The sequence below is a fragment of the Corapipo altera genome, unplaced genomic scaffold, assembly GCF_003945725.1.
Source record: "Corapipo altera isolate COAL_440 unplaced genomic scaffold, ASM394572v1 46, whole genome shotgun sequence".
Taxonomy (NCBI): domain Eukaryota; kingdom Metazoa; phylum Chordata; class Aves; order Passeriformes; family Pipridae; genus Corapipo; species Corapipo altera.
Genome location: NW_020884883.1, coordinates 4,868,594 through 4,896,581, shown reverse-complemented (window position 1 = coordinate 4,896,581; position 27,988 = coordinate 4,868,594). Strand labels below are relative to the sequence as shown.

Below are 27,988 nucleotides of genomic sequence, written 5' to 3'. Positions count from 1 at the left end.
AATATTTTTCTTATTTTGACAGAATCCTGATATGGAAGTCGATGAAAACGGGACGTTGGATCTGAGCATGAACAAGCAGAGGCAGCGAGATGGTTGCTGTACCATTTTGACACCACTGGAGCCAATGTCCCCACAACGGCAAGCCGTGATGAATAACCGGTGTTACCAACTGAACGAGGGTGACTGCTGGGACTTACCAGTGGACTACACTAAAATGAAGCCAAGTAGGATAGATGAAGATGATTCCAAAGAGATTAATGTATGTCTTTTTCATCTATTAGTTCTTGTTGCAGTCTAATTTTGGCAATTCATTAATTTTCTAAAATTTGGAGAGAAACAGGAAACAAAATTAATATGTGATAAAACTGGTGGTTTTCTACAAAAAGTACCTTCTGCTGGTTAATCTTTAGGACTGTATCATTCTGGCACACATCTGATCTGTGACTAAGTTCCATAAGACAACATTTGAACCATGAATGTGAATCATGTTTTCTAACAGCATCATCTTGTTAACAAATATTTTCTGCAGTAAAGACGTTTTGCTGTATCCAGATTACGTTACTCTGTATACTGGGATAATCGTCTCTGAAGACAAGATTTCTCCTGAATTTGAAAACCATAAGTGATGTGCTGAGTATTTGAAGGCATGCGTTACTTAGAAATCAATTTAAAGAAAAGCAGCAGAGTGTAATGTAAACTTTCAACTGTTTCAGTTAATCTTCTCAGTTTCTTACATGCTCTTCATAGCTCTAAGTGTAAGGACCTGTAGTAGTGAAATACATTCTATCAAGAATACAGTGAAGGGATATTAGAAATCAGTGTTACTTTTCGATTCATAATACCAAGACAGCGGCAAAACCCTTTAAACAGAAGAGGCAAATAGAGAAAGTATGTTAGTGAATTTGTATTACTTTTCGAAACGTAGTATAGGTAGGACACTGAAGACGTCTGCTGACAAGGTTCAATGTCACTGCTTTTCTCCATCCGGTTTTAACCCTTAACCATTGTGCATCTTAAAATCCTGCCCTCAATTCAATTTAGCTGTTTGAAGACTTCTATAGATTGATTTTTCTTTGGTTATAATAGAAAATTAGGCTAATTATTTGTGTGTAGCACATCTCTTGCCAATTTTAATTAAAATGTAAAACTGTTTTCAGTATCTTTGAAATATGGGATTTTCACTAGATACCCCGAATACATTCTAGATTTGGTGATACTTATGGTTTTGCTACACATTTCATTGGACTGGGCAGGAAATCTGTCACTGTCAAGGAAATGTGAGGTAAAGCAGCAGATTCTTTCAGAGCAGGCAGAACTGCCTGATTCTACTGTGGTGTTTATAGCACCATCTGCAGGAATCACTGAATCCCTGCATTCAGTCACTACATTCCTGAAATAGATGGGTTTGAATTTCTGAATATATCAGTAAAGTAAATTACAAACTATATCATTCTGTTTTGCCAGATAGATCCATTGAGATTTGTCCCAGATTGAGATTCTGTGTGTAAATGTTAAGATTGTTCCTCTTTCATCTTTGAGATTATCTAAATCCTTAAAAATGTCATTTAAGGTGGCTTTTTGATGCATAAGATACTGTATTTAGTCATCTTTTTTGCCTTTCCACTCTTTCGTGGTGACTTTAGGGGAAAAAGCAGTCTTTTAGAGCAAAATAATATGACAACTATAAAAAAAGCTGGGGTTTGTCCTTATTTTTTTCTTTTCTAGTTAAATGAAATATATAGTTCACATATTGTGAAGTCTTCATCAAAATATTCAAATATAATTCAAAAGTTTAATAGATGAAAGAATATAAAATAATTTCATTAATTTTCTCTATCAGAATAGGATAAGAAGGAGATACCACCTGATGACTATTATTTTATCTAAGTTGTAACCTCATCTAGCTGAAATTAATGTGTATATATTTGCCTGTAGCCGGAAGATTTGGATCCTTTCCAAGAGGCACTTGAAGAAAGAAGGTATCCTGGTGAAGTTACAATCCCAAGTCCTAAACCCAAATATCCTCAATGCAAAGAGAGCAAAAAGGATTTAATAACGTAAGCATAATGTGAGGTGAAATTATTTTTCTCCTTTTAACCTTTTCTCTCTTTGTCTTTTTTTAAACCAACGAATACATATACGCCTTGCAGTATGAGCATGCAACATTTGCAGCATATAAATGTTTCAAACTGCCAGTTAAGTAAAGTGATAAGCTAATGTGTATTTGCTTGTTCTTAATGATGCTATATTGTATTGAGACGCCATTTTCATTTAAACCGGTTCATTTTGCAGCTTTTCGATTAGGATGCTTAAAACCCCTTGCAGTCATTGCAGCTAAACTGGAAACAATGAAACTTTTAAAAGTTTTTTTTTTAAACATACTTACTATTTTGGCTGTTTTTGTTTTTGTTTGGTGGCAGATGTCCAACACCAGGGTGTGATGGGAGTGGTCATGTGACTGGTAATTACGCCTCACATAGAAGGTGTGACTTCATTTTTTTCATGGTGGATTCTGTCTTTTCAATTTATTGTTTTCAGCTTACCTCAACAATGCTGTCAAAGTAAAACGTTGAACTATGTGTTAACCCTTTGAGTAATATATGTTGATCTTAAAAGCATGCTAATTTGTGTGTTGTATAAACGTCTTTTATTTTTAAATAGATTACTAAAATTTCCAAAGTATTCTTAAGCATTTAAGTAGTTAACCCAGGAATCTCAAATATTTTTGTTATATTTTACTAGTTCATAGAGAAACAAACAAACAAACAAGACCATTTACAGTATGTCATTTTGGAAGTAATGTTGATAACTAAATATATTCAGAGGGTTAACTATATTAGAGAATTCAATATTACAGCACTTGCCCCATCGCTTTTCTGCATTACAAACTTTTACTTTTTAATTTTTATGTTGTGTTTGTTTGGGAGTGTTCAGCTAATGAGAAGGTTAACATACTTGTATGTCCTGCCATGTCTTACAGTTTATCTGGCTGTCCCTTGGCTGACAAAAGCATTCGAAGTATGCTGGCCACAAGCTCACAAGAACTCAAGTAAGATATAAAGAACAAATATTTTCTTTATAAATATTTACTTTACTGAAAATTGTGTATAGTTGTATCAGAAATTAGAAACACTGTCTGGAGAGCTGCTGCAGAAGAGGCTGATCCTGCTTGGAACATGCATTGAAGTCTCTTAAAGAAATTCCATACAGGGGGGCTCTGTACATAAATCTGTTGACGCAGCATTTCCTTTTGTGTATTCACTAGATATAGGGATAGAGAAAAGTCAGAACTTCTGGAATTCAGTTTTTTTCTGAACTTTGATTTACTGGTTAGAACAGAAAATTCTCATACAATTAGACTGATGAAACACTTCTGATTACACAATAGTAAAGTGCTGTAGTTTCTCAGACACAGATTGGAGGGAAGAGAAAACAATTTTTCCCAAACACTTGCATAATTTTCCCCAGGTTCGTATCATTGCTATCAGTCAAATGCATTTTCTCATTTGACTATGTTTTTCAGTGTTTACTTAGTTATTCCCCAACTTAAAATTAATTCTTTACAATTCCTTTCATTTCTTTGGACTAAAAATTGTGAACAATGAGCGTTAGAGAATCGTGAGATTTAGCTTTGCTCTGGTCCTGCACCATATACTCTACTGCAACTCTCTGTGGGGAAGAGCTATAGCATTTCTTAGTGCTGTGAGATACTGGTACTCCTGAGTTGGTACTTTGGTTAACATGGAAAGATGTTCACAAGAAATTAGGAAAATTGGTTAGAAAAAGTATGAATGGATAGCTTATGCTGCCATGCTAAGAAATATTCTGTCTTTACAATACATGAGTACCTTAAATAGCATTTCTTGAGTTCAGTACATACCCTCATTAAAAAAAAAAAAACAAATCTTGATGTAAACCATGGAAAAAATAAGAAAGCAAGCATAAGAAAACTACTGGAATAAGATTGCTCTCTAGTCTTAGCTACCCTAGTTGCTAGATGTAAACAATAGGTGCAAAATTTAGTTTCTTTCCCACACAGTCAAAAATAATGTTTTGAAATTATTACCTTAGGTCATGCTGCTATATGCTGCCAGAAAGCTATGGGATATGCAAAAGGGGATGTAAATGAGATCAGGGAAAACATTTAAGTATAAGCACAGAAAGATATGCACACCCCAGAGAAACTCAGATTCAGACCTGGATTTTGGGTTGTGATGGGTCAAGTGGTAGAAATTGGAGGAAATGTAAATGCATAAGCAAAACACAGATAAGACTCTTGAGGCAGCGTGAATATTTTAAGCACATACTTTGCTGCTTTAACCCTTTATAAAGTTTCTACTTGTCTTTTTAAATTACCACATCTCCTCTGCCTTTCTCAAACATCAAACCTATCTACTAGAGAACAGGAAGAAAAAAAAAACACATTTGAGACCTCACTTTTGTCTCATGCCATTCTCTCTACCTATTTCAAGTTTTACCTAAGCAAAGAGAACAAAATAATTTAAAGTTATATTTTTAGGTTTAGCATCTATTCTTTATTAGCATTTAGCATAAATTATTAATTTAGCAGGTATCATTATACCTATTGAACACATAGAACTCTGTTAAATTTAAAAATGCCAGAATTTTAAGCAGGCTTACTTAGTTCACTTTTGCATTTGCATTATATGGCAAGCCTTCATTTTCTGATCATGTATTTTTCCACAGGATAACAGTAAATCATTGCACAGGGCAGACAGTAATCACTGCCTAAGCAACTAATGAATTTCTTCTCTTTTCCTCATTATCCCATGTGAGGCCCTGTCTGTTATTCACTGCAGTTTTCTCAAACTACACTCTGAAGATGTAGCTACTAATTCACTCACACATTTGTCACTACCATTGCATCTGAGTGTTTCCTAATTAATTTATCTCAGTTCTAAAAGAATTGATTTATTTTCATCTTCAGTTATACTCTGACGTAAGTCAGTGTTGATATTATCCCCATTTTAAAGCCAGAAAAATTAGACATATAATTTCTATTGCTCAGTTGGATACTTTCAGGGCTCAATTTGTCAGAGTTCTTCACATTGTATAGAACTGTATAGTCTCAAAGCCAAGTACCCTTGAATTTGCTTGGAGCTGTGGGAATTCAGCAGGTCTACATGATGAGTGATTGACCCTTTGTGAAAAGGGATGAACTCTGAAAAGTGGGACAGAGTCCAGTGTTTCAGAACATCCAGACATCCATTCTCCTACCCCAAAAGTCCCAGCTTCCACTTGGCCCATTTGCTCTGTCCTGTTTTTCATCATTTTTTCTACATTGTTCCCTGTCTCAAGCTCCTTGTCTGATCAGCCCATCTCCAGCCTCCATCACATTTATATTTTTATTGTCCTCTGTCTCTACATCCAGTGAGGTTGGTACAGAGACAGAAATAAAGTATTTTAGCATTTCTCACATATATTTCAAAGCAAGGAAGTAGGAGTCCTATGGAAGGCAGCATCCTTTATACAGCTCTCATTTATGCTCTTTTTCTCTGCTTAAGAGGGAAGAAGATGTGATCATGTAAATGTAATGAGTATGCACAAAGCAGTTAAACCAAAGCTATATAAGCGAATTTGATTTTGAAATTTTTGAACTGTGAAATACTTCGTTTACATCTGTTATATTTCTGTGTGCGAGGTCTGGGAGTATAATTTCCTTGTTTCTAAAATGAGCAAGCTGATAAGAAGCCATTCCATAATATGGGATACTACTGACTCTCTGTCAGGCCACCAGCCACCATGGGAACTTTTGGTATCTGCTATACAGGTGACCTGGACTGCTGTCATAACAAATAGCAGTAGAAGGTTTAGTGGTCTGCATGGGCTGGCACCAGGAGGAAGTGGGGAACATTGCTGCTATATTTCGTACATATTTTCTGACAGCACAAGGGTAGTGAGGATCAGTAACCTTGGCTCCTGCCCCAGGCTGTAGAGGGAAATGTACACACATTTTTTCCTATATCCCAAGCTGAGATCCCTTCTGTCCTGTCCCTACCAATCTGTACTGTTCTCATCTCTTCATCTTCTATTTCTTGTTCATGTTTTCAATGTAGTTGTTTCCAGTACTCCATAAAGATTTCAACCTCTGTAAGATTTCTGGCAAATACTTGCTTAATGTGTGGGGTACAGAGAACAATTGATGGTGCAGTAGAAGAATTGATAGTGCAGCGTAGGGATCATATTTCTGGACTGCGTAGTTTGGAAGGATTTAATACTTTCGTGGCTTTGCTGTGTGGCAAAGCCACATATATGCTGGTAAAGCCTTTATATCACGTTTTACCAATACATAATCTCCTTGTGTATTGTACAACACACACAAATATTGTATAATGCAGCGTCCTAACTGGAATTTTGCTAGCACACTGGTTCTTTTTGTGCCCCAACTAAAATAGAAAATAGCAGAAATTTCAAATAATATTAATAAATAATATCAGTCAAATAATATAAGAATCCAGAAAGGTTAGATGAAAGTTTATTTTGCTTCACAGTTATGCTTACTGTATTGCCTTTTGGTAGTTGTGGCTCCAGGATTCCATCACCCACACATCCTGGCTCCCAGAATACTAATGTTACAGTTTTCAGTTAAATTGTTCCAAAGTCAGCATAATTATTCCTTACCACCCATGCTTCTCATCTGTAAGGGTTCTTGCTCAGGTTTACCGTGCAGATTGCCCGGTTTTCCACTTTCATCTGAAGCTCAGGTGGAAACACGAGAATCTTTGTGCATAGTTTATCAGCAGACCAAAGCAGTTACACAGAGTGGTCAGTGATCTCCAAATAATAAAAGAATTCCTTCTGCTTTAATTTTCAGTTACTGCTGCTGACAAAAAAAACCAAACCAAAACAAAACAGGTCAACAGCTTTAAGGCTCTCTGCAGAAGTGAGCGTCTGGCAAGGATCCAAACTTTTCCAGTATTAAGATTTTTGGTTTATAGTACTTGTGAAAAGTAACTAATTTTTAAAGGACCTAGGGATACTATACTGATGACTAAGCTTAACTATGATGGGAAAGCAATTAACAGCCCACCCAGTGACAGCTACCAATATTAAAATATTCATAAATTAATTACAGTTTAATCTTACCCAGGGCTTTTCCTTATCAGTTTTCCTTATTTATTCCTTATCATAGCAGCTTTATCTAACAGTTACAATTACTTTAAAACTGTAATTCCAGTGTGGAATTATAAATACTATTAAAAAGCAACATTTTGAAGCACTTTAAATCTTATTCAAAACAAAATTTAAAAAACTAAACCTAACAAAACAATAACAACAACTCAAAGCTAAAATTAATTATTGTTTTTAAAAGGACACATTTTGATCATCAGAAATCAATCCCAGACAAAATATAGCATACTGGCTGAGAACATTTCTACTCAGTGTCCTGCCAATGTTAGAACCAGAGAACCTGGTATCAGAGACTCACAGAAAATTACAACGTTAGTTCTACTTAGTGCTACTTTGATGTAAAAATAATCAGTTTTTCAAAGGCCATGGAAAACTAAGTATTAGCTTGGTCTGCCATGGAACTGAATATCATATTGTCAACATTTACTATCATTTCTTTGGGTCAGTTTTCTTCCGGAAAATCCCATTAGTGCTTATATTAAAGAATCTGAACCTCAGAAAGGTTTGCAGTTCGAGTAGGTGCCTGTAAGTTTGGATAATTCTCTAATACTGTTGTAATAAGCCTGATTCTTCAGTTCCAAAGCACCTGTGTGGATTTTTCATGTCATTGTTTTCTGTGGTGCATGTCTTTTGGTATTTCCCTATGGCACTTACAGGGAGGAGTACAGTCTCCTTTCCCTCACTGCAATGAAAGCTTTTTGATTTCCACATCTCTTCTTAACTCAAAGTGAGGAGCTCAGTCTATTTTTCCATGTTCTCCACAAGGAAGTGAGTTGGAATTTCTGTACCTCCATCTTTTTTCCGTGTCACTCTGCCTTAATTTCCATATTCTTGCTGATCATCTGATATTCTTTCTCTTAATTTCCTTTCATCTTTGTGTCCCTGTTCCCAGATGTGTCATCCTAGTGGTGTTCAGATGGAAAAGTGAACTTCTCTGAAGCTCTCCCTCTTAGCCACAACTCTTCTAGGAAATACAGGTTTTTTTCTGGATAGAAAGGATATCCTTACCTCATGCTTCGAGGAGATGCTCTTCCATATTACTGTAATCCCTATTATTGATTCTTATTGATGTGCTTTTACTGCAGTTTGCTAGACAAGAACTAGGAAGAAGAGATACCCTCTCAGAAATGGAGAAGCTTCTGTTGTTTTTATTATTAAGAATACATAAAATAAAATATTACTGAAAAAATAATACTATCTTCTTCCTTGTTTTAGACATCTGGCAAAAATTAGGCCTTCTAAAAGAAAAATTTAAAATCCAGAAACAAAAATTAGTAGGATATATTAGTAAAACACCATAGAAACATTTCCCTTGTTAGATAGGTAACCACTTTATTCTTGGACATTGATCAGTACTTATACTCTTTTAAACCTTGATAGCTCTCCCAATATACAGTTGCTTTATCTAATCAAACCAGTTATTTCTGCAGAAATCTGGTTAGCTGCTGAAGTGATTTCTCTACCTACATTCTGTGTTTTCCAGTTGAGGTGTTTCTGATATTCAGTTCCTGGGTTTACATTTGTTGCTTCATCTGCACAGAAGTATTATCCCTTGCCTTGCCTTCCCTTCCCTTTTCTACCCTTCCCTTCCATTTTCCTGCTGAGATTACATTTGTCGTCCTATAAGAATGCAGCAAGACTGAGACCCATTATATAGTTTTCAGTCACTTTCATCTTATAAAATTACTCTTTGTTGCAAGAGAAATAACCATTTCCATTCTTATTATCACTTTTTTACCCCTGTTGTTTATGTCTTTTTTTTCCTACATGGGAAACTTAATAGAAGTTGTCATTACAGTTTTTCTTGAATACTGAGGTTGTTGAGCCTAGTAAGTAACCTTGTGTTATGTTGAAGTATTCCTTTGATGCTAAGTACGTATCCTTTGAATCTGTAGACACTTTCTGAAATTCCTTGATGCTTTAGCTAACTTTTGTATAGAAAATGTAATTGCAAAGACCAGATGCGATGTATTTGGAGAAATGTTAAAAGTTGTTAGAGTGAGCCATTTGTAAATTACAGTGTTTTATTAGCTTATCTGCAATGTTGTGGTAAAAGAAACTGAACAAACTGTAGTGTTTAATGTTTTTTTTAAATTGCAAGTTAGTGTGCAAGTCTAATTTAAATTATTAAAAACAAAACCAAGGAACATAGATCCCTAATTATTAGTTCACCTATAAGGAATAATCTTTCCCATTTTGTTCAACTAGATCCTTGGGCCAAGTGAAATTAGGAATCTCATGTGGTTTCAGTGGGTTTTTTTTGCATTTTTGTTTCCTGTATTTATTGCAGATTTCCACTTGGATACCTTATCTTTGATGGCAGCATGCATGCCTGGCCAGAACAGAACACCTTGGGCTCTGTTCCTGCACTTCTCAATACTCAAATGGGCACTGTAGGTTATACCTAGCATTTCCAACCTCATGTTGTGTGGTGTTATGATAATGTCCTTTGTATAGAAACCCATCATCTGCAGCAACCTCATCTCTGTAGTCGCAATAAGTTTTACATATGGAAGTGACTGGGCTTTCTCTCTGTTAGAATAACTCATTCAGGCTCTGGTAAGGTTGAGTCATTCCATTTTTCTCACTTAAGTTTGTCAACTTTTGTCTCCAAAGTGGAAAACACTTGAATTTTGTTTACATAAGATTCTTCATCGTTGTTTTCATTACTGAGAGGTAGTCTTAAAAGCATGTGCTCTCTAAAAAGCTCCTTAAAAGCCATCTGCATATCACTACCTCTGATGCTGTGAAATGTTCCATGCAGGTACGAAATTGCTTGCATGAAACACCTTGCAGAATCAGGGCCTTAGTTGTCAGTCCTATGAAATGCTCTGAAATTAGAGGCTTTGTTTGCATAGTGGTATCTACAATAGCCAAATAGTTTATGGCCTCCTTCTTTATGGACTTAATTATTTAAAACAAAAGATAATAATAGCTCTACTTTTTTATTGTTTGGATTTTAATCAGTATTTAAAACCATTTGCTACTCAGTTATTACCCAAAATAGTCTCAATTCAGATGAACATTCACTGAATTAGAGTAATTTTTACAGAGCAGCCTGTATGACTTAAGTCTAAACTTTGTTTTTAGGAGGAATGTAAGTGCTGGGTATCCACATCCCTGCAACTTCTACATGCCTAACTTTGAAAGTGAAATTCAGCATCTGCAATAACAACTTAGGCAGTTTTGAAGATACAATCCCTAGTTCCTAGCTCTTCTCTAATCACCAAGTATTTCAGAGTGAATGTTTATTTCACAGTTTATTTTAATTTTCGATACTTTTCTCTTGTCAGTCATTTCAGTGCCATTCTGTGCAGTTTCTAAGCAACTATTCTGAGAGTTGTGTTTAATTATCAATTAATTTGCTTAGCTATGTTAATATGCCCAATGAATCTCTCTAAGGCCTTCTTGTCTTGGAGTTTTTCCATTTGTACAGTTGCCTCTGTCTTCCTTGGGTTTGGTCACACTTCTCTGTCATTGAACGTGTCCTACATAATTGATCTCATTCAGCCTGGCATTTGCTTGTAATCAGTTCAAGGGTCTTTTCTTTGGCACAGTTTGGTTATTGTGCAAACTCCCATTGTGATGTTGATCATTTTTGCTTCAAATCAACAGATCATAAGCAATTACTCATTCCATCCAGATCCGCAAAGATCTGCAACATGATGCTGTGGTATATCCCAAGTGCTGAGGCAATCCCCATGGGAAGTTGCATAAACTATACAGTTGCTAAAAGGGGAATTAAAAATACAGTGTTTTGCACTTTCTGTGTTTGGTCAGACTTGCCAAAACCCTTTAATATGTATACCAAAATAAAAGTAATTTTGTCACTTGAAGTCCTAAATGTGATTGTCTGGATCCTCAGTTGGTGTAAATTAGCATAGCTCCGTTGCCTTCAGTGGAGTTACGCTAAGATACTACAGTGATGATCTGGGCAGATGCCCTCAGCTGCTCTCTTGGGTTAGCATTCATGTTTGATTGCCTTCTTTAAATATTTTGAAGTTATAAAATTCCTTGCATTGTTTGTTTTCTTAAAATGGTCAGTTGCTAACTCAATTACGTGGTGTCTGTATCTGCACAGTAACATCTGATTTTGCCATGCAGTTAAGTTCATCCCTTTACTTTTATCTCAGTGCAATTGGGACTTTATGTGGCACAATTTTTTGCAGCACCGTAGTATCTCTATCGATGTTCTATATCTCTAAAATATCCCATGTCCCTCATAAACACCTCATCATAATCTTCTTTTACAATATTTTTGTATTCCCAGTAAGTGGAATTTACATTTGCTCATCTGCATGTAAGAACTACTCTTCTACCCTAACACACAAAATTTCCGCTGCTTCAAAGTCTGCTGATTTCTCTTCTTCCACAGATAACGACACTGTGCTTTTTCAGTATGGGCTCATTTGGTGTACACTGTGTGAAACAACCTTAGATTTTGAGGAGTACTTAAACACTGGCCATCATTAATTATTTTTGTATGTTTGACTGTGCTTATACTGCAGTCAGCTTCAGCAGTATGTGAGGACTGAGGTATAAGCACATTACTATTGTCAGGTATTATCTTTGGACTGTGGTAAAAAAGGAAAAAAACCCAGACCTTTCATAAAAATTAAATCTGAATAACATATTTAAGGCGCAGTTTCCAGAGTTATACTATTTACATAGTTTTATTCAAATGATGAGCTGAAAAGTAGTCAAGCAGAGTGATATTTAAAATGCCATCTTCAGGCTTCGGAGTTAACAGTACACTGACATGAATGGGATGTAGTTTCCAAATTTTCAGACTGCAAATTAGTGGGGACATCATTATGAAAGCCTATGATCAGCTAAAAGAGCTATAAATATAATTTATTCAAAGAAGATTAGATGCTGAAGCACTTTTCTTCTATATTAGTAGGAAAGGAAACAAAACATACACATGCAGTTTATAAGAAAAACAAGTTATAGACTTTCTTTTCTTTTTTACAGGTAGAGAACTATATTTTCCAGGTCAGTCAGTCTGGCACTTTTCTTGAACATACAATGCACACAAAAAGTGTTCTGAAGAAGACCTACAAAATTACAACTTACTCATTTTGCCTGTAAAACTGTAAGCTTAGGGATTTTTTGTTTTCTTGTATAAACTGATGATAGCTAAAAGAAATTAAATCATCCTGCATTAAATGCAGTCTACTGAATGCTGAATTCAGAGTTTAATAGGTAAAAAAACCATTTGCTTTTGACTTTATGACCTGAATCTCTATTTCTGCCATGAATCAGACATTATGTCAGACAATAGGTATACAAATAAAAATATGTTCGTTATTTCTCACAAATATTTGTATATTTTTCTTTTAAATACCAGAGTTCTTCTTTAAAGGGGAGTGAATTCAGTAACTGCTGGGAATTTTACAAATAAGTTTTAATTTAAAAGCTGTAAATGTTTTTTATGTTGGACACTGCAGAGATAATTCACTGATTTTGTTCCCCATGAACAGAGTTGTAAACAAATTACAGAAAAAAAACAAACCAGAGAAATCATAACAATTTATCTGAAAATAACTGAATAATTTTTCAAAATGATAGATTATGGGTTTCTCCTCAAGGCTTCTCCAGGAACCATTGTAGGTGGTGATTTGTTTGATGCACTAATCAAGAAACATCTGTCAGGAAAGCGTAAGTATTTTCCATAAGTATAGGTATAATGAAGAAGGGGCTTCTTGAATAACACCCAATGAAATTTTTGTGACTAAGTGTGAAGAATCTGAAAGAATGAAATTAAGGAATTTTTTCTTTTCTTTTTTAAACCGCCTAAGGTTTAATCCTCAACACTCACATTCACAGAAAAAGTCTTTCATTGGTTCAAATTCTTTACTGAGACTTGATCCAAAGTCCTTTTAAGTCATAGAATTGTAGAATCACAGAAAGGTTTGGGTTGGAAGGGACCTTAAAAATCATCTAGTTCCAAACCCCTGCTGTGGGCAGGGACACCTTTCACTAGATCAGGTTGCTCAAAGCCCCATCCAACCTGGCCTTGAACACTTCCAGGGATGGGGCATTCACAACTGCTCTGGGCAACCACATCAGTGGAAAACCTCCCACTGTCTTTAGCAGACTTTGGATCCAAGATTACATTCTGTAACTGTGAAAAGGTTTTCCTGAACAGCATGTTTTTAATGGAGTGAGAGGCCAAATTCCATGCAGAGTTTTCACTTCTTACACTTGAAAAAAACAGTTTCAGGTTGATACTGTTGTAGACAGAGCCCTATCATAACTTGTTTTAGAAGTTTAATTAGTCAAGTATTGGTAAGGAAGTTCTTTAACTTCTGTTCGAATTCTATTTGATCCAATAAACATCTGTAAATTAAAAATTATTAATATTGAATGCATATGAGAGGTTATTTTCTACCAATTTATATGCAAAATTTGTATCCAGGATACTATGTTTAATAATAGTTTACCTGACTTTAATTCTGTTTTTACAAATTTTGACATTAACTCTACCAAACCCAGAGTAAATGCTATAAATGCTGCTGATTCACAAATGGTAATAAGTAAACATGTCAGGACCACATATCTCCAATTTCTGTATAATTCTTGTGAATGTTAACATACCACAGACCAGGTATAAATTTATATCTTCATATAAATTCTTATATAATCAAGCACAATCTCAAAAATAATTTTTTTCCATCTTAAAGTTTAAATGCCATTGTTTTAAGATAGTGGCCTTGTCTTTAAGACTAAGAAAAGGGGGGGGTTTTTGTCTGTTCATGGTGATGTAGATACTTCCCATTCAAAGGTAAAGTAAATGTAATGCATATTTATCCAAAGGGTACTTTTTCTTAAAATTTCCCTCACCATAAAAAGGGGAACTTGGCAGTTTCTAAAGACACTGCCAATGGATTACATTCTGTGCAAGAGATACAGTTGACAACAATAAGTACTGGGAAGTGGCAACCTATGGGAGACATTTTTGTAAGATGCAGTTTGCTGGGTAATTCATACCACAACGTTCAGTTGAACTTTTTTTGATTCTATATTCATCTTGAAATTAGTGGTTTTCCTACGGCTGAAGGAGTGCTGAGTAGAATTATGCCTATCCCTACTTCATACCAGAAGGTTAATAAGATGCTCTTCTTCCATATCATGTATAGCTGAGCATCCCAAACTCTGAGCTAATCAGAGTAATCAAAACAGAGAATTCATGTTGCAGCAATATTCCTACCCCATGTAATATTCTTCCAAATCCTTGTCAGGGGGCTTTTAATTTGCAGGAATGTTTGTAAGGATAGTGATTTTTTAAAAAAAAATATTTTGGCAGTGTTTGAATTGAAGATGTAAACATCCACTCCGAAAATAAAAAGTTATGGTTCTTCTTCACCAGCCTAGAAAAAGAAAAATATTAATCAAAGTTTAGACAAGTTCTGTATCAACACTAACAAAGTCAATTAGAGTAAGGAACAGTAAATAGATGCTCAGGGTTATTTGACTATAAGCACACTAAAACAGGAAGTGGTTTTGGAAAAGAAGTGTATTGCTTTAAAAAATCAGACAGAAACCTTCTTCTTGTAAAAATCACGTAAGGCAAAGTTAGCCTCTCCCTCCAAACTGCTTTTCTAATTCTGCAGTGCATGGGAGCTCTGAGCCCTAAGGTACAGTAGAGCTTGAGCCATTGTGCTGCACAGCTATTTATCCCTGGCTGTATCCAACCTCCCTGGCACTCTGCATAGCTGTTTAAGAAACTATTCCTGCAGCAATTAGACTCTGAACTTAAAATAACTCTTTTGTGAGATGTTTACAGTATAAACCAAACTTGCACTGCCTTATCATATGGGAGTTGCAGAAGGGGAAATCACACAAAACTGTGGGCTTTCTCCCTTTGTTGACTTTAAAGAGAAAGTAAGGAGGGCCAAAGTAAGAAAAGACACCAGAGCACATCCCATGGCAATAAAAAGCACAATTCATTCTCAAGTGCTCTACGTAATGATACCTTCGAACATTCTTATGAAACTGGAATTATTACTTAAAGTGCTGTTCAATACAGCTGCAGATTCCAACAGAAAAAAGAATAGTTTGTCTTGGAACAGTTTTAATAGTCTTATCAGTGCTTCCTGTCCTCACTGAAGGGATGCCTCCTTTGTTCACATAATGTGCAAACTGCCTCATCCAGTCTGACGGGTTAGGGTGAAATGACACCAATTTCAGGTTATTGAATACTGTACTAAAAGCTCTGTTGCTTCTTTTACTACTACCCAGACAGCTGCAACATCCTTTCAGGGTAGACAGAAAACTCCTAAGTAGAGACAGGTGCATGCCCAGAGTAGAAAGTGGGAGTATTATCTCAGGTGCAGTCCCTCTCACTGATCAGGATGTTTGGTGTGATCAACTTTGTCTACCTCACTGAGAATTTCTGAGCATTCATTAACTCTGCAAGCTAGACTTCAAAATCATCATTTTCAATTGCTGAAAAGAATATATAAAAATACAGAGAAATACACAAATATTTTGAATATGTACAACTATACAGATAAATTGGATGATGGTTGAACTTGAACTATCCAGAAGGAACTGAAATCAAGTAGAATGGTAGTGCGTGATCTTTCTGGAACAGTCTGTAAGGAAAGGCTGCATCTGTACTGCCACTAGGAGGCCAAACAGTATGCTCTCTGATACTACTTTTAAGATATATTACAGAATTATAAAATTATATAGTCAGGGATATCTAAATGTTATATAGTCTAACCTCCTGCTCAAAACAAGTCCAGTTGGAACAGATTGCTCAGGACCTTGTCCAGTCAAATTGTTAGTCTTGTGAAGATTAGAGTTCCCACAACTATTCCAGCTTTTGACCAAACTGACGGTAATTTTTTTTTCATTTATAAAAAATTGGCTTTTCCATGCTGACCTTTACCCCTTACTGCCTCTCCTTCAGCTGCTCAGCTCTGAGAAAACTTTTATTGTACCTTCATCACACCATCCTGTTAGGTATTTGTAGACATCAGTGAGTGTTCCTTACACTTTTCTTCATAAGAGTGAGCAAGCTAGCTTTCTCAGCCTTGGCTATTGAGGGCTTCAGGCCCATAAACATCCGGCAACATCTTGCAGCAATGCAAACTTGCAGCTTAGTGTTGGTGCTGGGAAGAGTACAAAAAATATTGCACCCTCCTAGGCATTACTTCGTTAAATCTGATTTGTCTGCCTAGTGTCTACTACCGGACTCTACCTCAAGGCAGTAGGATGGAGTACTTGTAGGGGTGGTCATAGCTGTGGTAATGCCCAACCTGCCCTCCTTGCAAATAGGTTTATACTTACACTCTCACTAAAGGTTTTTCCCTTCACTATGAATTAAGTCATGCTTAACATTGCATACCTGAGGTAAATCAAGGCTCAACAGTGAGATTATACTAAAAATTCAGTGTAGGTGGAGCAAGAGTCTTAAGTCAGTTGCATGAAAAATTAGAGCAAATCTTGAGAAGGTTTCAGAAATTAGTATAAAGTCACACAGAAAATTGGTAACCAAATGTGATTTCCCTTAGCTGCACTGTCCATTAGCCTTCTTACTAGACTAGACTGCTTCCGACAGTCTGATATAATTCACACTCAGTATTTTCACGTTTCCTCACTTGGGCTTTGGGCCTTGAGGGAAAAAGCTACTTGTTTTCCTGAAATGAAAACTGGAGTATTTTACTCTTTTGCTGTAGATTCTTCACCCCAAAATCGAAAGTATCTGCTTTATCTGTCTGGGAAAGCGAAACCCTTGAGAGTTTGCTTCCTTTATCCAAATGTTAACCTCTCCCTGTTATTGGATGGCGCGTCTTTTCCAATAGAAGGATATGCAGATGAGATGTAAAAGTCCATCCAGTATAAGGAACTTCGTGCCACATTTCTCAAGGTTACTAGTGAACACAGTGCAGTTACTGCATGTGGAGCAAAAGATATCTCTGAGCCTTAAGATGCAATTAATCACCTAAACATATTTTACACCAAATGATTACATTTACCTTATCTTACCTTTCTGAATGTGCACTGAAAATCATCTTTTTAATTGCTCTTTTGGAACAAGAGAGTAAGAAACAAGTTGTTAATAGTGAAGAAAATTCTGGCCTGTTACATTTTCTGTCACTTGGATTATTTTAATGGGCTTGGGGGTTTTTGGTTTTTTTGCAAATCTCTTAGCCCTCATGTTGCCCATGATATATTTTCCAGATAACTCACAACAGTTTACAATCCAGTTCATTTATGGCTTTACCATATTGCTAGGCTAAGGGAACTCTCATTAGAGGCAGGACTTCTGCTTCTTTCTTAATTATATAGGCCTAGAAATATTTTGTATGCTTGGTCTTTCATTCCAATATTAGATACACTATTTTGAAGAAGGACATATAAATTGGATTTTCTTCATGTTCTTCTTTCCATTCTTCCCACTCCACCTTTTCTTTCCCCCATGCATTTGATCCAATTCAAGAATTATGCTATTGATAGTTTTATGGTGTTCAAGGTAGCCAGCGGACTACTGGCCATAGTGTACATATCAGGGGAAAAGTCACCTAGTTCAAAGTGTGCATTTTCAAAGTACTTAGTATTCAGCCTAATTTTAATTCAATTTTTAGCTAAAACTTCCATTTACATGATAGACAGAAAAGTTGTACAAGCTTTTGAAGACGCCTTTTAAGGTGCTGTACCTGTGTTACTGTCTTCAAGTGCTTCTCTTGGACCCATTGTCACATACAGGGATCTAGAGAAGTCATGTCACTGATTGTTCTGCAAACCTGGACCAATCTTGCTGTGCAGTGACTGAGTAGCAGATATTCTCAAGAGGCTTAGTGGTTCCCATATTAACAGACCAAGCAGGAGTAGGACATTCTTCTTCAGAAACAAATGTGTCTACACAAATTAACTGAAAGAAGCCCATGTGGCTTTTTCGTTTGTTTTTTTGGTTTTTTTTTTTTCAGCATGGGCTTACAGCAATGCTATTAGGAGACAGAATTTGCGTGGCTTTGTTCCTAGTTTTGGGCATGTTCTCTTAAGGCTATCTTCTTCTGCATTTTTCTCTGTGCCTCAATCATTTTATATTACTCTTTCACATAGAAACTAAGCTTTTTTTCCAAAGACTGAGCTGTTTGGAAATGAATATTTTAATTTGCATATGTTGGAACTGATTCATCCCTGGTGCCAGGAATTGCTCTCTGCTGAAGGGAGGGGATCTGCAGCTGGCCAGTGCTGCCTCCAAGGCAGGCGATGTTGGCAGGAGAGGAAGTGTGGGCAAGGTGCCCAGGGAGAGAACTGATTCACAGCTTCCCCCTGGCAGCCTCTGAGCATGGAGCACCCCCTGGGTTGTGCAGAGAAGCTATTTCACATTAGGCACATGCCCTGCCTTTGGCAACTGGCATGTTAGGCAGTATGTGCTGGTGCTAGGTGTGAGAACAGCAGGCAGCACGTCATGGCACTTGCTGCTGGGAAGTCCTGACTGCTAGCAGAACAGGCAGCATGCAGAGGTGGTAATGGAAGGCACAGGGATGTTTTTTCTCAAGCAGTATAATTAATTTAAACTCATCATGTGTATCTGTGCATTCGAGCGCACAGCAATATTTAAATGCCAGCATGATGCATTTTAGACTGCTTATAGGAAAATGGATTTCAATGTTATTAAAAAACATATCATGTTCTTTCTCACCCACACACAGTTCAAAAAATGCAGGAATGCAATACAGATAATAGCAGCAGCTAAGGACAGAAAAATTGTACATGCAGAAAGTCAGGGAATTAATTAAATTTTACCTGAGGAGAAGAGTATGCAATCAGCCATTCCCAGTTCAGAACCATTCTATTGCTGGAGATTTCTAGAGGCAAGGAGAGAGAGAGACAGAGCAATCTCTCTGCAGAGATAGAAGAGACTGAACTTACTCCATGAAGCCTCTGAGCCAAAATTATTTTAGTCTCATGCCTGGACTAGCTCCACAGGCCTGGCATCATTCCCTCATGGTAGAAAGACTTTATAGTGAAAGTGGCAACAAGTCTTTCCATTCTACACTTCTTTCCAATCTCCAATCTGCCCTTCTCCCAGTGTCTTCTGAAGGGGCTCAGTAATGCCCCACTAAGAGGGATCCTTGTCTGGATCCCCTGATCTCCTGTCCATTCCTACTGGTACTGCATTGTAACCAATGCCAAAAAGCAACTGACAAGGCAGAAAAAGATTTTTCTAAATTCACTAATTTACTCTTCCACCACATTTTTTTTGGTTTTGCTGGCTTTTGTTATTTCCTGAAATCCTCTTCCTTTATATCTGCTGTGAGTTTGGGGTTTAAATTTTCCTTTCACCTTCAGTGAAGCCTGTCTTGTCAGTAGCATTCTGCTAAGTAAGAAATGTTAGCAGTATTTTACATATGAAAAAGTAGCATTTAGCACTTTTGCTAAAACAAAATTTATGTGATTAAATATTCCTTCTAGACAGAATGAATATAGGTGAATAATTAACATATGGATCTAAATTTAACTTCTTTTTTTATTTTTGGCTTACAAAGCATTTTTATGAACCTTTGATATTTATAAGGGTCTGACTTCTCATGCTTTTGTAGGTGTATTTGTGAGGATTAGAATGTACGTTTAGCCTTGAACATGAAACCATAGACATAAGATCCACTGAAATATTCATTATCTGCCTGCCTGTCCCACAGCGTTTATGTTGCCTCTTGAACCAATTCAAATGAGCTCAGATGAGCTCTGAATGCAATTTTCAGAAGTGCCCAGTTCTTATTAGCCTGCTTCTGCTCCTTTTGAAGCCAGTGGTAAAGCTTACAAGGACCTTAATGAAAATAAAAGAGTGCAAGATATTTAAAATAATTCATTGAGTCTCTGCAACCAATAAATTCTGTGTTGAGGTTTCACAACACACAGCACTTTCTCCCCTGTTACAAGGGCACAATGTGTAATCCAATCATCTCAGCAATGTGAGAGGACCACAAGCAATGCAGACTGTGGGAATGATAAAATCAGCTGGGAGAAAAGAGCAGGAGGACAACAAGAGTGATGAAAGAAAAGATAATGGAAAAAAAACAATAAAGAGGAGGAAAGAAGAAAGAACTGTCAACTTCAAGGTTATTAGAGATCATGAAAGGAGGAAGGGATGAGGGAGGAACAGAGATTGAAGACATCAGCCAAATGGGACAGAGAAAAAAAAGAAGCAAAAGGGAGAGAGAGAAAATTTTGAAGTGGCAAGAGGAGACAATGAGGAAGAAAAGGGATTTGGAAAAGGAGGGAGTAGAGTGTGGAAGAGAAACACTGAAGAGGAATGTAGATAGAAAGCAAACCATGGAGCAAAAACAAATGGAGGGTCTTCCTTCACTGCAGCAAAATAGGGTGAAAAAGGCAGTAGGAAAGAAAATAGAAGGAGTAAAATGAAGAGAGAGAAGTATGTTGATGTGGAGCTTCATTGAAGGAAATTAGGGGAAATAAATTCATCTTGATGAAACAGTCTTTCATTGCAAATTTGTGGATAGGTTCTGTAGGTGGGAGGTTTTTGTCTAGGCATCAAAAGAAAGTATCACAGGAATTCAGAAATCAAATGCTATGGTAAAAAATAGACAATAAAAGACAACAAGATCAAAGTGGAAAATCATCTGTTTTCCTACTGGAATTAGAACAGACAATGGCTTTTCTGTGTTTTCAAGAGGAAAAGAATCAGCAGCATTCCCACTTCACATACCTAATTAGAGTTTGAAAATCTACCAAAATACCTGGGACTGAAAAAAAGATTTTAGAGATTTACACATTCAGGTTGTTTTCAAAGAACTGGCTAAAAAGTGATGGCTGGGAGGCATTGCTCTGACTACTCAGAAACAAAAGACAAAATGAGTTGCTGATTTCTGTCCAGTTCCTGCTAAATAGCTGTTTTCATAACCACAACAGTGCCTCTTAGTGACACACCTGTGGCCAAAAAGCTCTACTGAGGACCACACAACTCTGTTCACGATCTTGTTTCTCGCCCTGGAGTGCTCCCTGCAGGTTTGCAGTGGTTGGCACGTGGGAAAGAATGGAGGAACACTTGTTCTCTCTTTTGGCCTATTTACTAATTAAAAAGAGGACTTGTTTGTGAAGAACTTCAAGCCTGTTGTTTTTGACAAGCCCTCAAATTCATAGAGGGATAGACAAACAATAAACTTACTATACCTTACAGAAAATTCCAGTTTTTAATTTGACAAAGTTTCTTCTCATCCCTTCCCGTTCTTGCCCTCTCCCCTTTTTTCCTCCTTTCTCACATATTCAATTCAGAGAACTGCAAACACAATATCTTTACAGTTTTCTTTTGTAACCTTTTGTTTCAGAAGTACCTCACTAGGAAAAAAAAAAAAGAACCACAATATTTGGTTTATGAATTTACGTGTAGTATCAGAATACATACGGCTTTTTAGCTGCAAACAGAGCAGTGAATAGGAATCTGTACTTCTAGGCTGTTTCCTTCTTCTGTGTAAAGTCATTTAGCCTCTTTATGCCCAAATTTTCCTCTGCCAAATTTCTTCCTTTTAAAAAGGAGTTTTGTGAGATTTTATCCCTTAATGTTTGTAAAATACACTCAGATCTTCAGATGAAAGATTGAAATGCAAGTATTATTGTGTCTGTCTTCCAGCCTCCCAACCTATGAATTCCATTCCTGGTGATTCAGTCAAATAAAACAGAATCTCAAATAGATGGAAATCACCAGACAATAAAACATTCTACGTTCTGCTATGAAGAAGTCCCACAGAAAACAATTATATTTCTCTAGCCTTTCTGATCCTTCAACAGAAAATCACACCTCTACTACAGAGATGGACAGCATGGTCAAAATAAAACTATGGGAAAGATAATTTTCTATTAAATCCCAGTTCTTTTGCATGTGGAATATTCTGAAGAACCATTCTGAATTTTTGTACAATGTCCTGTTTTATTCCTCTTTTCAATTCAGTATGATTTTTCTATTGGGTTGCTAGCTACATCTGTTTTAAATATTTAATAAGTAATTGATATTCTCTGTAGTAGACTATATTATTGATATGTGTGTTCACTTACTTCCCAAGGAAAGATTGGAAGCACAATGTAGTAGGTACTAAGTGTTGTAAACTAAACACTAAAGGTAACATCAGTCTTTAGTGCTGATACACCATCTTACTTATGACAGGTCATGAGAGGTATTTTGAAAGAACTCATTAAAATTGACCAGTGTGAGAGAAATTAATGGTTTTGTTCTTTTCTGTGGGAGCAGATATCCTCAGCACAAAACTAAAATGTTGAAGCACTTTCTATATATTTGTTTTACTGGTACGCTTTAGAGGTAATTTATGTTTTAAAAAAATTTCAAAAGTAAGTCAACCAAAGTCATACACAATAATGACAAAACTACTGCAGTTCTATCATACCACCTTTGTGTAAAATCCTATTTGCTGTTATGCTAGTTGAGCTATAAATCTAAATATGTAATCTACATGTAAGTTTATCTCACTCCTGTAGGCCTAGATAAAAGCCTAGGAGTATAGGTTTAAATATGGGTCATATTTGTAGTGCACTAGGCTGATGAGAGCTGGAGGGTTTTATGAGCTGAAGTTTCAACAAGGCTTTTAACCACTGGAAAAACCCTCCCAGAGCCCATTTGGGCATTGCATTCATTTCCTCCCTAGTCCCAAGAACCTCCCTGAGTTCTTCAGGCTGCCAGAAGTCTGTTTTAATTGCTGCACACCTTCAGTCCTTTCCATGCAGAAGGATCAGTAGCAGGGCTTAAGTGTATTTTTCTCAGTTTGAATTTCACCTTTTTTTTATTCTGGCTGTTGAACCTAAGCTCGATACTGAATTCAGCTGCCACAGCTGTTGCTGTTCTGCTGCCTGCCCTGCTTTCTGCTCATGTCCCCAGAAATACTTCTCTGGGATGGTCTGTGAAATGAATGGGACATCAAGGCAGTGCTAGCTGCATTCCCCTTCACTGACAATGACTTTCATTTAGTGGATGCCCTGAACTTGTTTTCAAATGCTAGTGTTTTATGTCCTGAACTTCACTCTTCACAGGGTCAGTTTCTTTTGTCACCTCCCTTGTTACAGTACTAAATATTTCCTTTGCTGCAATAAGCTTTTATGTAGAGTCTACAAATTAAGTTTCTGATCCTGCCAAATTACATTCACTTTGACTAAGTGATGAAAACTGTATATCTCTTTTTCCACATACTCTGATGCTCATTTTCAAAGGGTTTCACATCACCTACCTCTTACAAGCACCCATGCATACATATTTCTGGCATTGTTGCAGGTAGATATGATTAAGTCAAATGTGTATAGGTAGTAGTTGATAGTAAAGTAGTAAGGTATGTACAAGGCCTACGTATAGTCAGACATTCTGAAAGTACAGACTCCCAATTCCAATAGCACAGGGCTTGTGATTGTCTCCTTATCTATTCTGCTTAGGATAGCAAATAAATATTGTAATAACTCATAGTCGAAACAGACTGCTGCATATCCGCATCCTATGTTTTACAGTGTTAGAAGCACTTCCCATAAAATGGAAACGGCAAGAAATATAAATGTTCATGGCTAGGCTTCGCGAACGAAGATTTGGGCATATAAATGTAACAGGGTTTTAAAATGTTCTTACCAACTGCATTAAACTGTCATTTCATCTGTTGCATTTAGGTAAAGATAAGCTTATGAGATTTGAAAACAAATATTATAGCGTCAAAATCAAAATCTGAAAGGTCTTTCTGAAATCCTTGCCTACATAAAGATCTCTTCTAGTTTAATCAAAAGTATGATTTTAAACTGATGTGAACTGTGCAGAGCCCTTTGTGAAGATACTCAGTTCAACTTACAACTGGATGACTTCTTCTTGACTTCAGTTGCTTAATTTTTAAATGACATACAAATAAGCTCGTTTTTAAATTGTATAAGACTGTCCAAATGCTTGAAGTGTAATGGTCTTATTTTAAGACTTGTTGATGGGATATACTGTGCATCTTATAAATCCTGTTTGTTAAAACACTATTAATTATGCTGCCTGTAACAGAAATCTTGGAAAAGATGAGAAAAAATATTGTTCAGTTTTGCTAATAGCTTATTCTCAAAAGGGTGGAAAAGTCTGGAGAGGAAAATGACGGCTCCAAATTATGGGTTCATAAAAAAGGACTCCTTGTAGTACTCCAGACAGACTGCAGAGGAACCTGATTCTCCTTTATTCATTTAAATACCATGGACATTTAAAGCCAAAGTTTAGTTGATTCCTTTAGTTAATTTTTATTCCTATATCTTTTGATTCAACATCTTAGAAGCTTTAGTCAGGCTCTTCAGAGATGCAGCTCATCTTGATGGAACTAGGAAATAGGAAGACCACTGAAGCAACCCAGCATAAAAAAATCAAATGAAGCAAGAGATTGCCTCTCCATAGATCTCAATACACTTGCCTAAAAATGAAAAAAAATAAAAATAAAAATGAGAACATCTACATATTTAGAGACTGAGTATTTAAACTATAAGACCCTCCATATAAGATGCCCTGACCACTTATTGTTTGAGTTAAAGGAGTAGCCAAAGTTTATGCTAGCCATGTGCAACCACAGCAATGAATAAAGTGTAAAAGCCATATGGACTGAGCTATGACTCCTTTGTCAAGAGTCATATTTTTACCTAGTTTGTATCAGAAGAATCCATGCAGAAATTATTGGACTTATCTTTCTATAAGCAGAGAGATTGATGTGTGATGTCAACTTGTATGTTGGTCTTTAAGATATTAAGCGCCACAGTAATACACCTTCTATTCAAGATCATGGTAATATATTTGGTCATGTGCAAAGACAGAAAACAAGAGAGAAGGAGAATTGTCATTAAGGATGCTGTTTAAACTTGTCCAAAGTGCACAGACTGATATATAGAAGGGAAACTTCAGTGTTGTAGTGAACCCCAGGAGTTTTACCAGCTCACATCCTGGAATTGATACCATATTTTAGTGTTTTCTGTAGAATAACTGAACTGATTCAGATGAAGATCATATGAGAACTCCATTTAATACATTCCAGTTTAATTTATGTCTTTTTAAGGTAGCATTAATCATGTTTGCGGTTTGGCCCTGCAAAGCTCCTCAAAGTACATAATGTTTACTGACTTAAAAGAGCTAAAATTCGGCTTAATGGAATATGACAACCCCACTGCACTGAATTCTGGATTGCTTAATTCCTGATTTTAAGAAATGTTCAAGTCTCTGCAGAAACCTTTATGAAATGAAAGTTTACCAGTACAGACCACCTTTGAGGAAAGCATACAAAAGCATACATGTAACTAAAGGGTGAAAGCCAAAGTCTGCATGAACTCTGGATTCAAATAGTGGAAAAAGTCAATGTCATGGAAATCTGATGTTTCAGAATGCAACATCTGAATTTGTGTGGAAGCTTTTTTGAATTTGAATGATTTCTTCAAATGAAGCTTTAAAAAACATGGCTAAAATTCAAAACTCAGGCTCAAGAAAAGTGACTTTTTGGAATTCTTGCAGCATTTGTCTCTTCAGTAAAATGAATATAAATTAATTCTTTCTTTGTCTTTTCTGTGATTTAGTGTAGCAGTTCAAATACCAGCTAATGATTTTACTTAGCATTATAATGTAGCTTTTTCTGTGATGATTGCAATCATCTTTGCAGTGTAGGAAAAAATATCCATTTTCTTTGATGACTCTAATGTCGTTCTACTTTAAGAAATTCCACTAAAGGCTGTACCATCAGTGACTTCTCTGTCTGTTTGGTGTTTGGGACGGTTACAATTTCTCTGCAAGAGGCCAGCATTTGTCTATATATTTCCTTTTTCTTAGGCATTTCCTTCACTTCATGGGGAGTGAAGGGGTCTCTCCATGGTGTGACCCCATGACACTGTGCAAGAAGTTTAGAGCAATAGCTCTAGTGGAAAACAAAATTACTTACTGCAGTGTTAACCATTACCTAAGCATACATCATGGGGGTATTCCATTTGCTGTCAACCCTACTCATTCCTGGTGGTGTAGGGATGGTGGGCTGCTGCTGGAAATCTCCACTGATCTGCCAGTACTTGAGATATCCAGAAAGCATTTAAGTGGGCAGCTGAGGAGTAACAAACAAAACATTTTGTGAATGAAAAAGTATGTTTGTCCCTGGTGTGGAATTAAGCTCAGGTTTAGCAATATTTAGAGATTCCCAGGGCTGGCACCTGAGGAAACAAAGACTGAGCCAATGGATATTTTATAATGGGCAGTTGTATCTTTCCTGTCAGTAACTGTATCTCTTCCATTATTATTGTAGGTGTCCCACTCCTGGGTGTGATGGCTCCGGGCATATTACTGGAAATTACGCTTCACATCGAAGGTATGTAAAGAGAAGGATTTGTTATTTAAATCAAATAACTGAAGGGCTAGAAGGGACCTCAATCCAACCTCACTTCCCTCTCTAAATACTGAGGTAGGATTGAGTGCTGCATGTAGACATGCGTTGGTATAACTCATTCTATTTATCACCAATGGATAGCATTTCTCAGCTTCAGCATGGCTCACTACTCGAATAGGTAGGAAGATTTTTGCTAGTATCTAGCAAAATCTTCATACAAAATAAATTCAGTATTTCTGCCATCTCTGTTAGCCCAAGGAAGCAATTTGACATTCATAAGTTTCTGTTGCTTTACATTCTGAATGACTTAACTCTTCACAGTCTGGATTCAAATCCTAGTCCTTCATCTTTTTCCCACAAATTGTATTTCTTGATTGTTCCTGTCAGTCTCTTCTAGATTCCCTCCATATTCCTTGAAATGCAAAATTGGACCCTGTTCTTTATCTCCTCTCCCAACTGAAGCCTTACTAATGTTAATCATAGGGGAAAAGTATCTCTTTCACCTAATCCGCACCAGCCTTGTTAGTACATTTCAGAATAAAGCTTGGCTTGTCCTTAAATTGCAACACATTGTCAAGACAGAAGAATGGGAAAAGAAATTTATGCATGAAAGCTGTTACCTTAACTGCCTAACTAAAACCGTGATCCTAACTGAGGGCCAAAGACAGCTTCCCATTTACTAATTAGGGTATTGATCAATTATGGTGATACCACTGTAGAGGTAATGGTACAAATGGTGTGTCATCAGCAATTCCCCTGTGGCTATTTGAGAACTATAAATCAGTAGAGAAGAGCTGTGCCGTATTTTGTAAATATCTATCTTCTGTTTAATCAAAAAATAATAGTGTATTCCACCTCTCTTTTGTTAGTAAAGGCTCTTTGCTCCCATGCAGACTACTACTGTTGAGTCTGGATATTTGCTTGCTTCACCAAGTCCCTGTAGTTTTACAATTGACTATAGCTAGTCAGTATACAAATTCCCAGTTTAAATGTATTCCCAGTAAAAGCAACAAACAGTTCAAAGTCAAAACAGAAATAAAAGAGATTGGGAATGTGCCATACCTTTACATGCTGTAAAAATGAAAGATCCTAATATCAATTTCTGTAATGCAGTGTTAAACATTGAAAGTACAAATAAGATTATAAAGGGGAAGATATAAGCATTTTAAAAGCACTTGCATGATATAGGAGATTAAATCACACTTTCGAAGGGATTTAAGGTCAAATTTAGAACTACATTTAACTACATGGGGATTTATCAGCTCACGCTCTACCATCATCATGGCTGGGCTTCGCGAACGAAGATTTGGGAAGGCGCTATCCACATTTGCTACAGGCACACTGGTGGCTTATGAGGCCAACACGTGACAGACATATCCGATTGCAAAAGGCACAGCAGAAAGACTCCTTAGATGGTGTATTCTGCAGGACATGATTCTTTCTGCGTTGCCTTTTTTCCTCGAGAGTGATCCTGCGTGTGTTCTCGAAGGAGACAG

The 27,988-nt window shown here is 36.6% G+C and overlaps 1 protein-coding gene across 25 annotated transcripts in view; it reads left to right on the top strand.

Moving 5' to 3' along the window:
- The window catches only part of MYT1L (myelin transcription factor 1 like), a 326,870-nt gene that overhangs the window by 269,012 nt on the left and 29,870 nt on the right, over nucleotides 1-27,988 (top strand). For 17 of the 25 annotated variants that reach the window (XM_027640988.1, XM_027640991.1, XM_027641005.1 and 14 more), the window contains 5 exons: nucleotides 23-259; nucleotides 1,936-2,057; nucleotides 2,421-2,483; nucleotides 2,981-3,049; nucleotides 26,412-26,474. In XM_027640988.1, the coding sequence (XP_027496789.1) occupies nucleotides 23-259; nucleotides 1,936-2,057; nucleotides 2,421-2,483; nucleotides 2,981-3,049; nucleotides 26,412-26,474 (554 nt within the window). The remainder of the gene's footprint in view (nucleotides 1-22; nucleotides 260-1,935; nucleotides 2,058-2,420; nucleotides 2,484-2,980; nucleotides 3,050-26,411; nucleotides 26,475-27,988) is intronic. The other 8 variants (XM_027640999.1, XM_027640992.1, XM_027640998.1 and 5 more) reach the window with 1 other exon arrangement.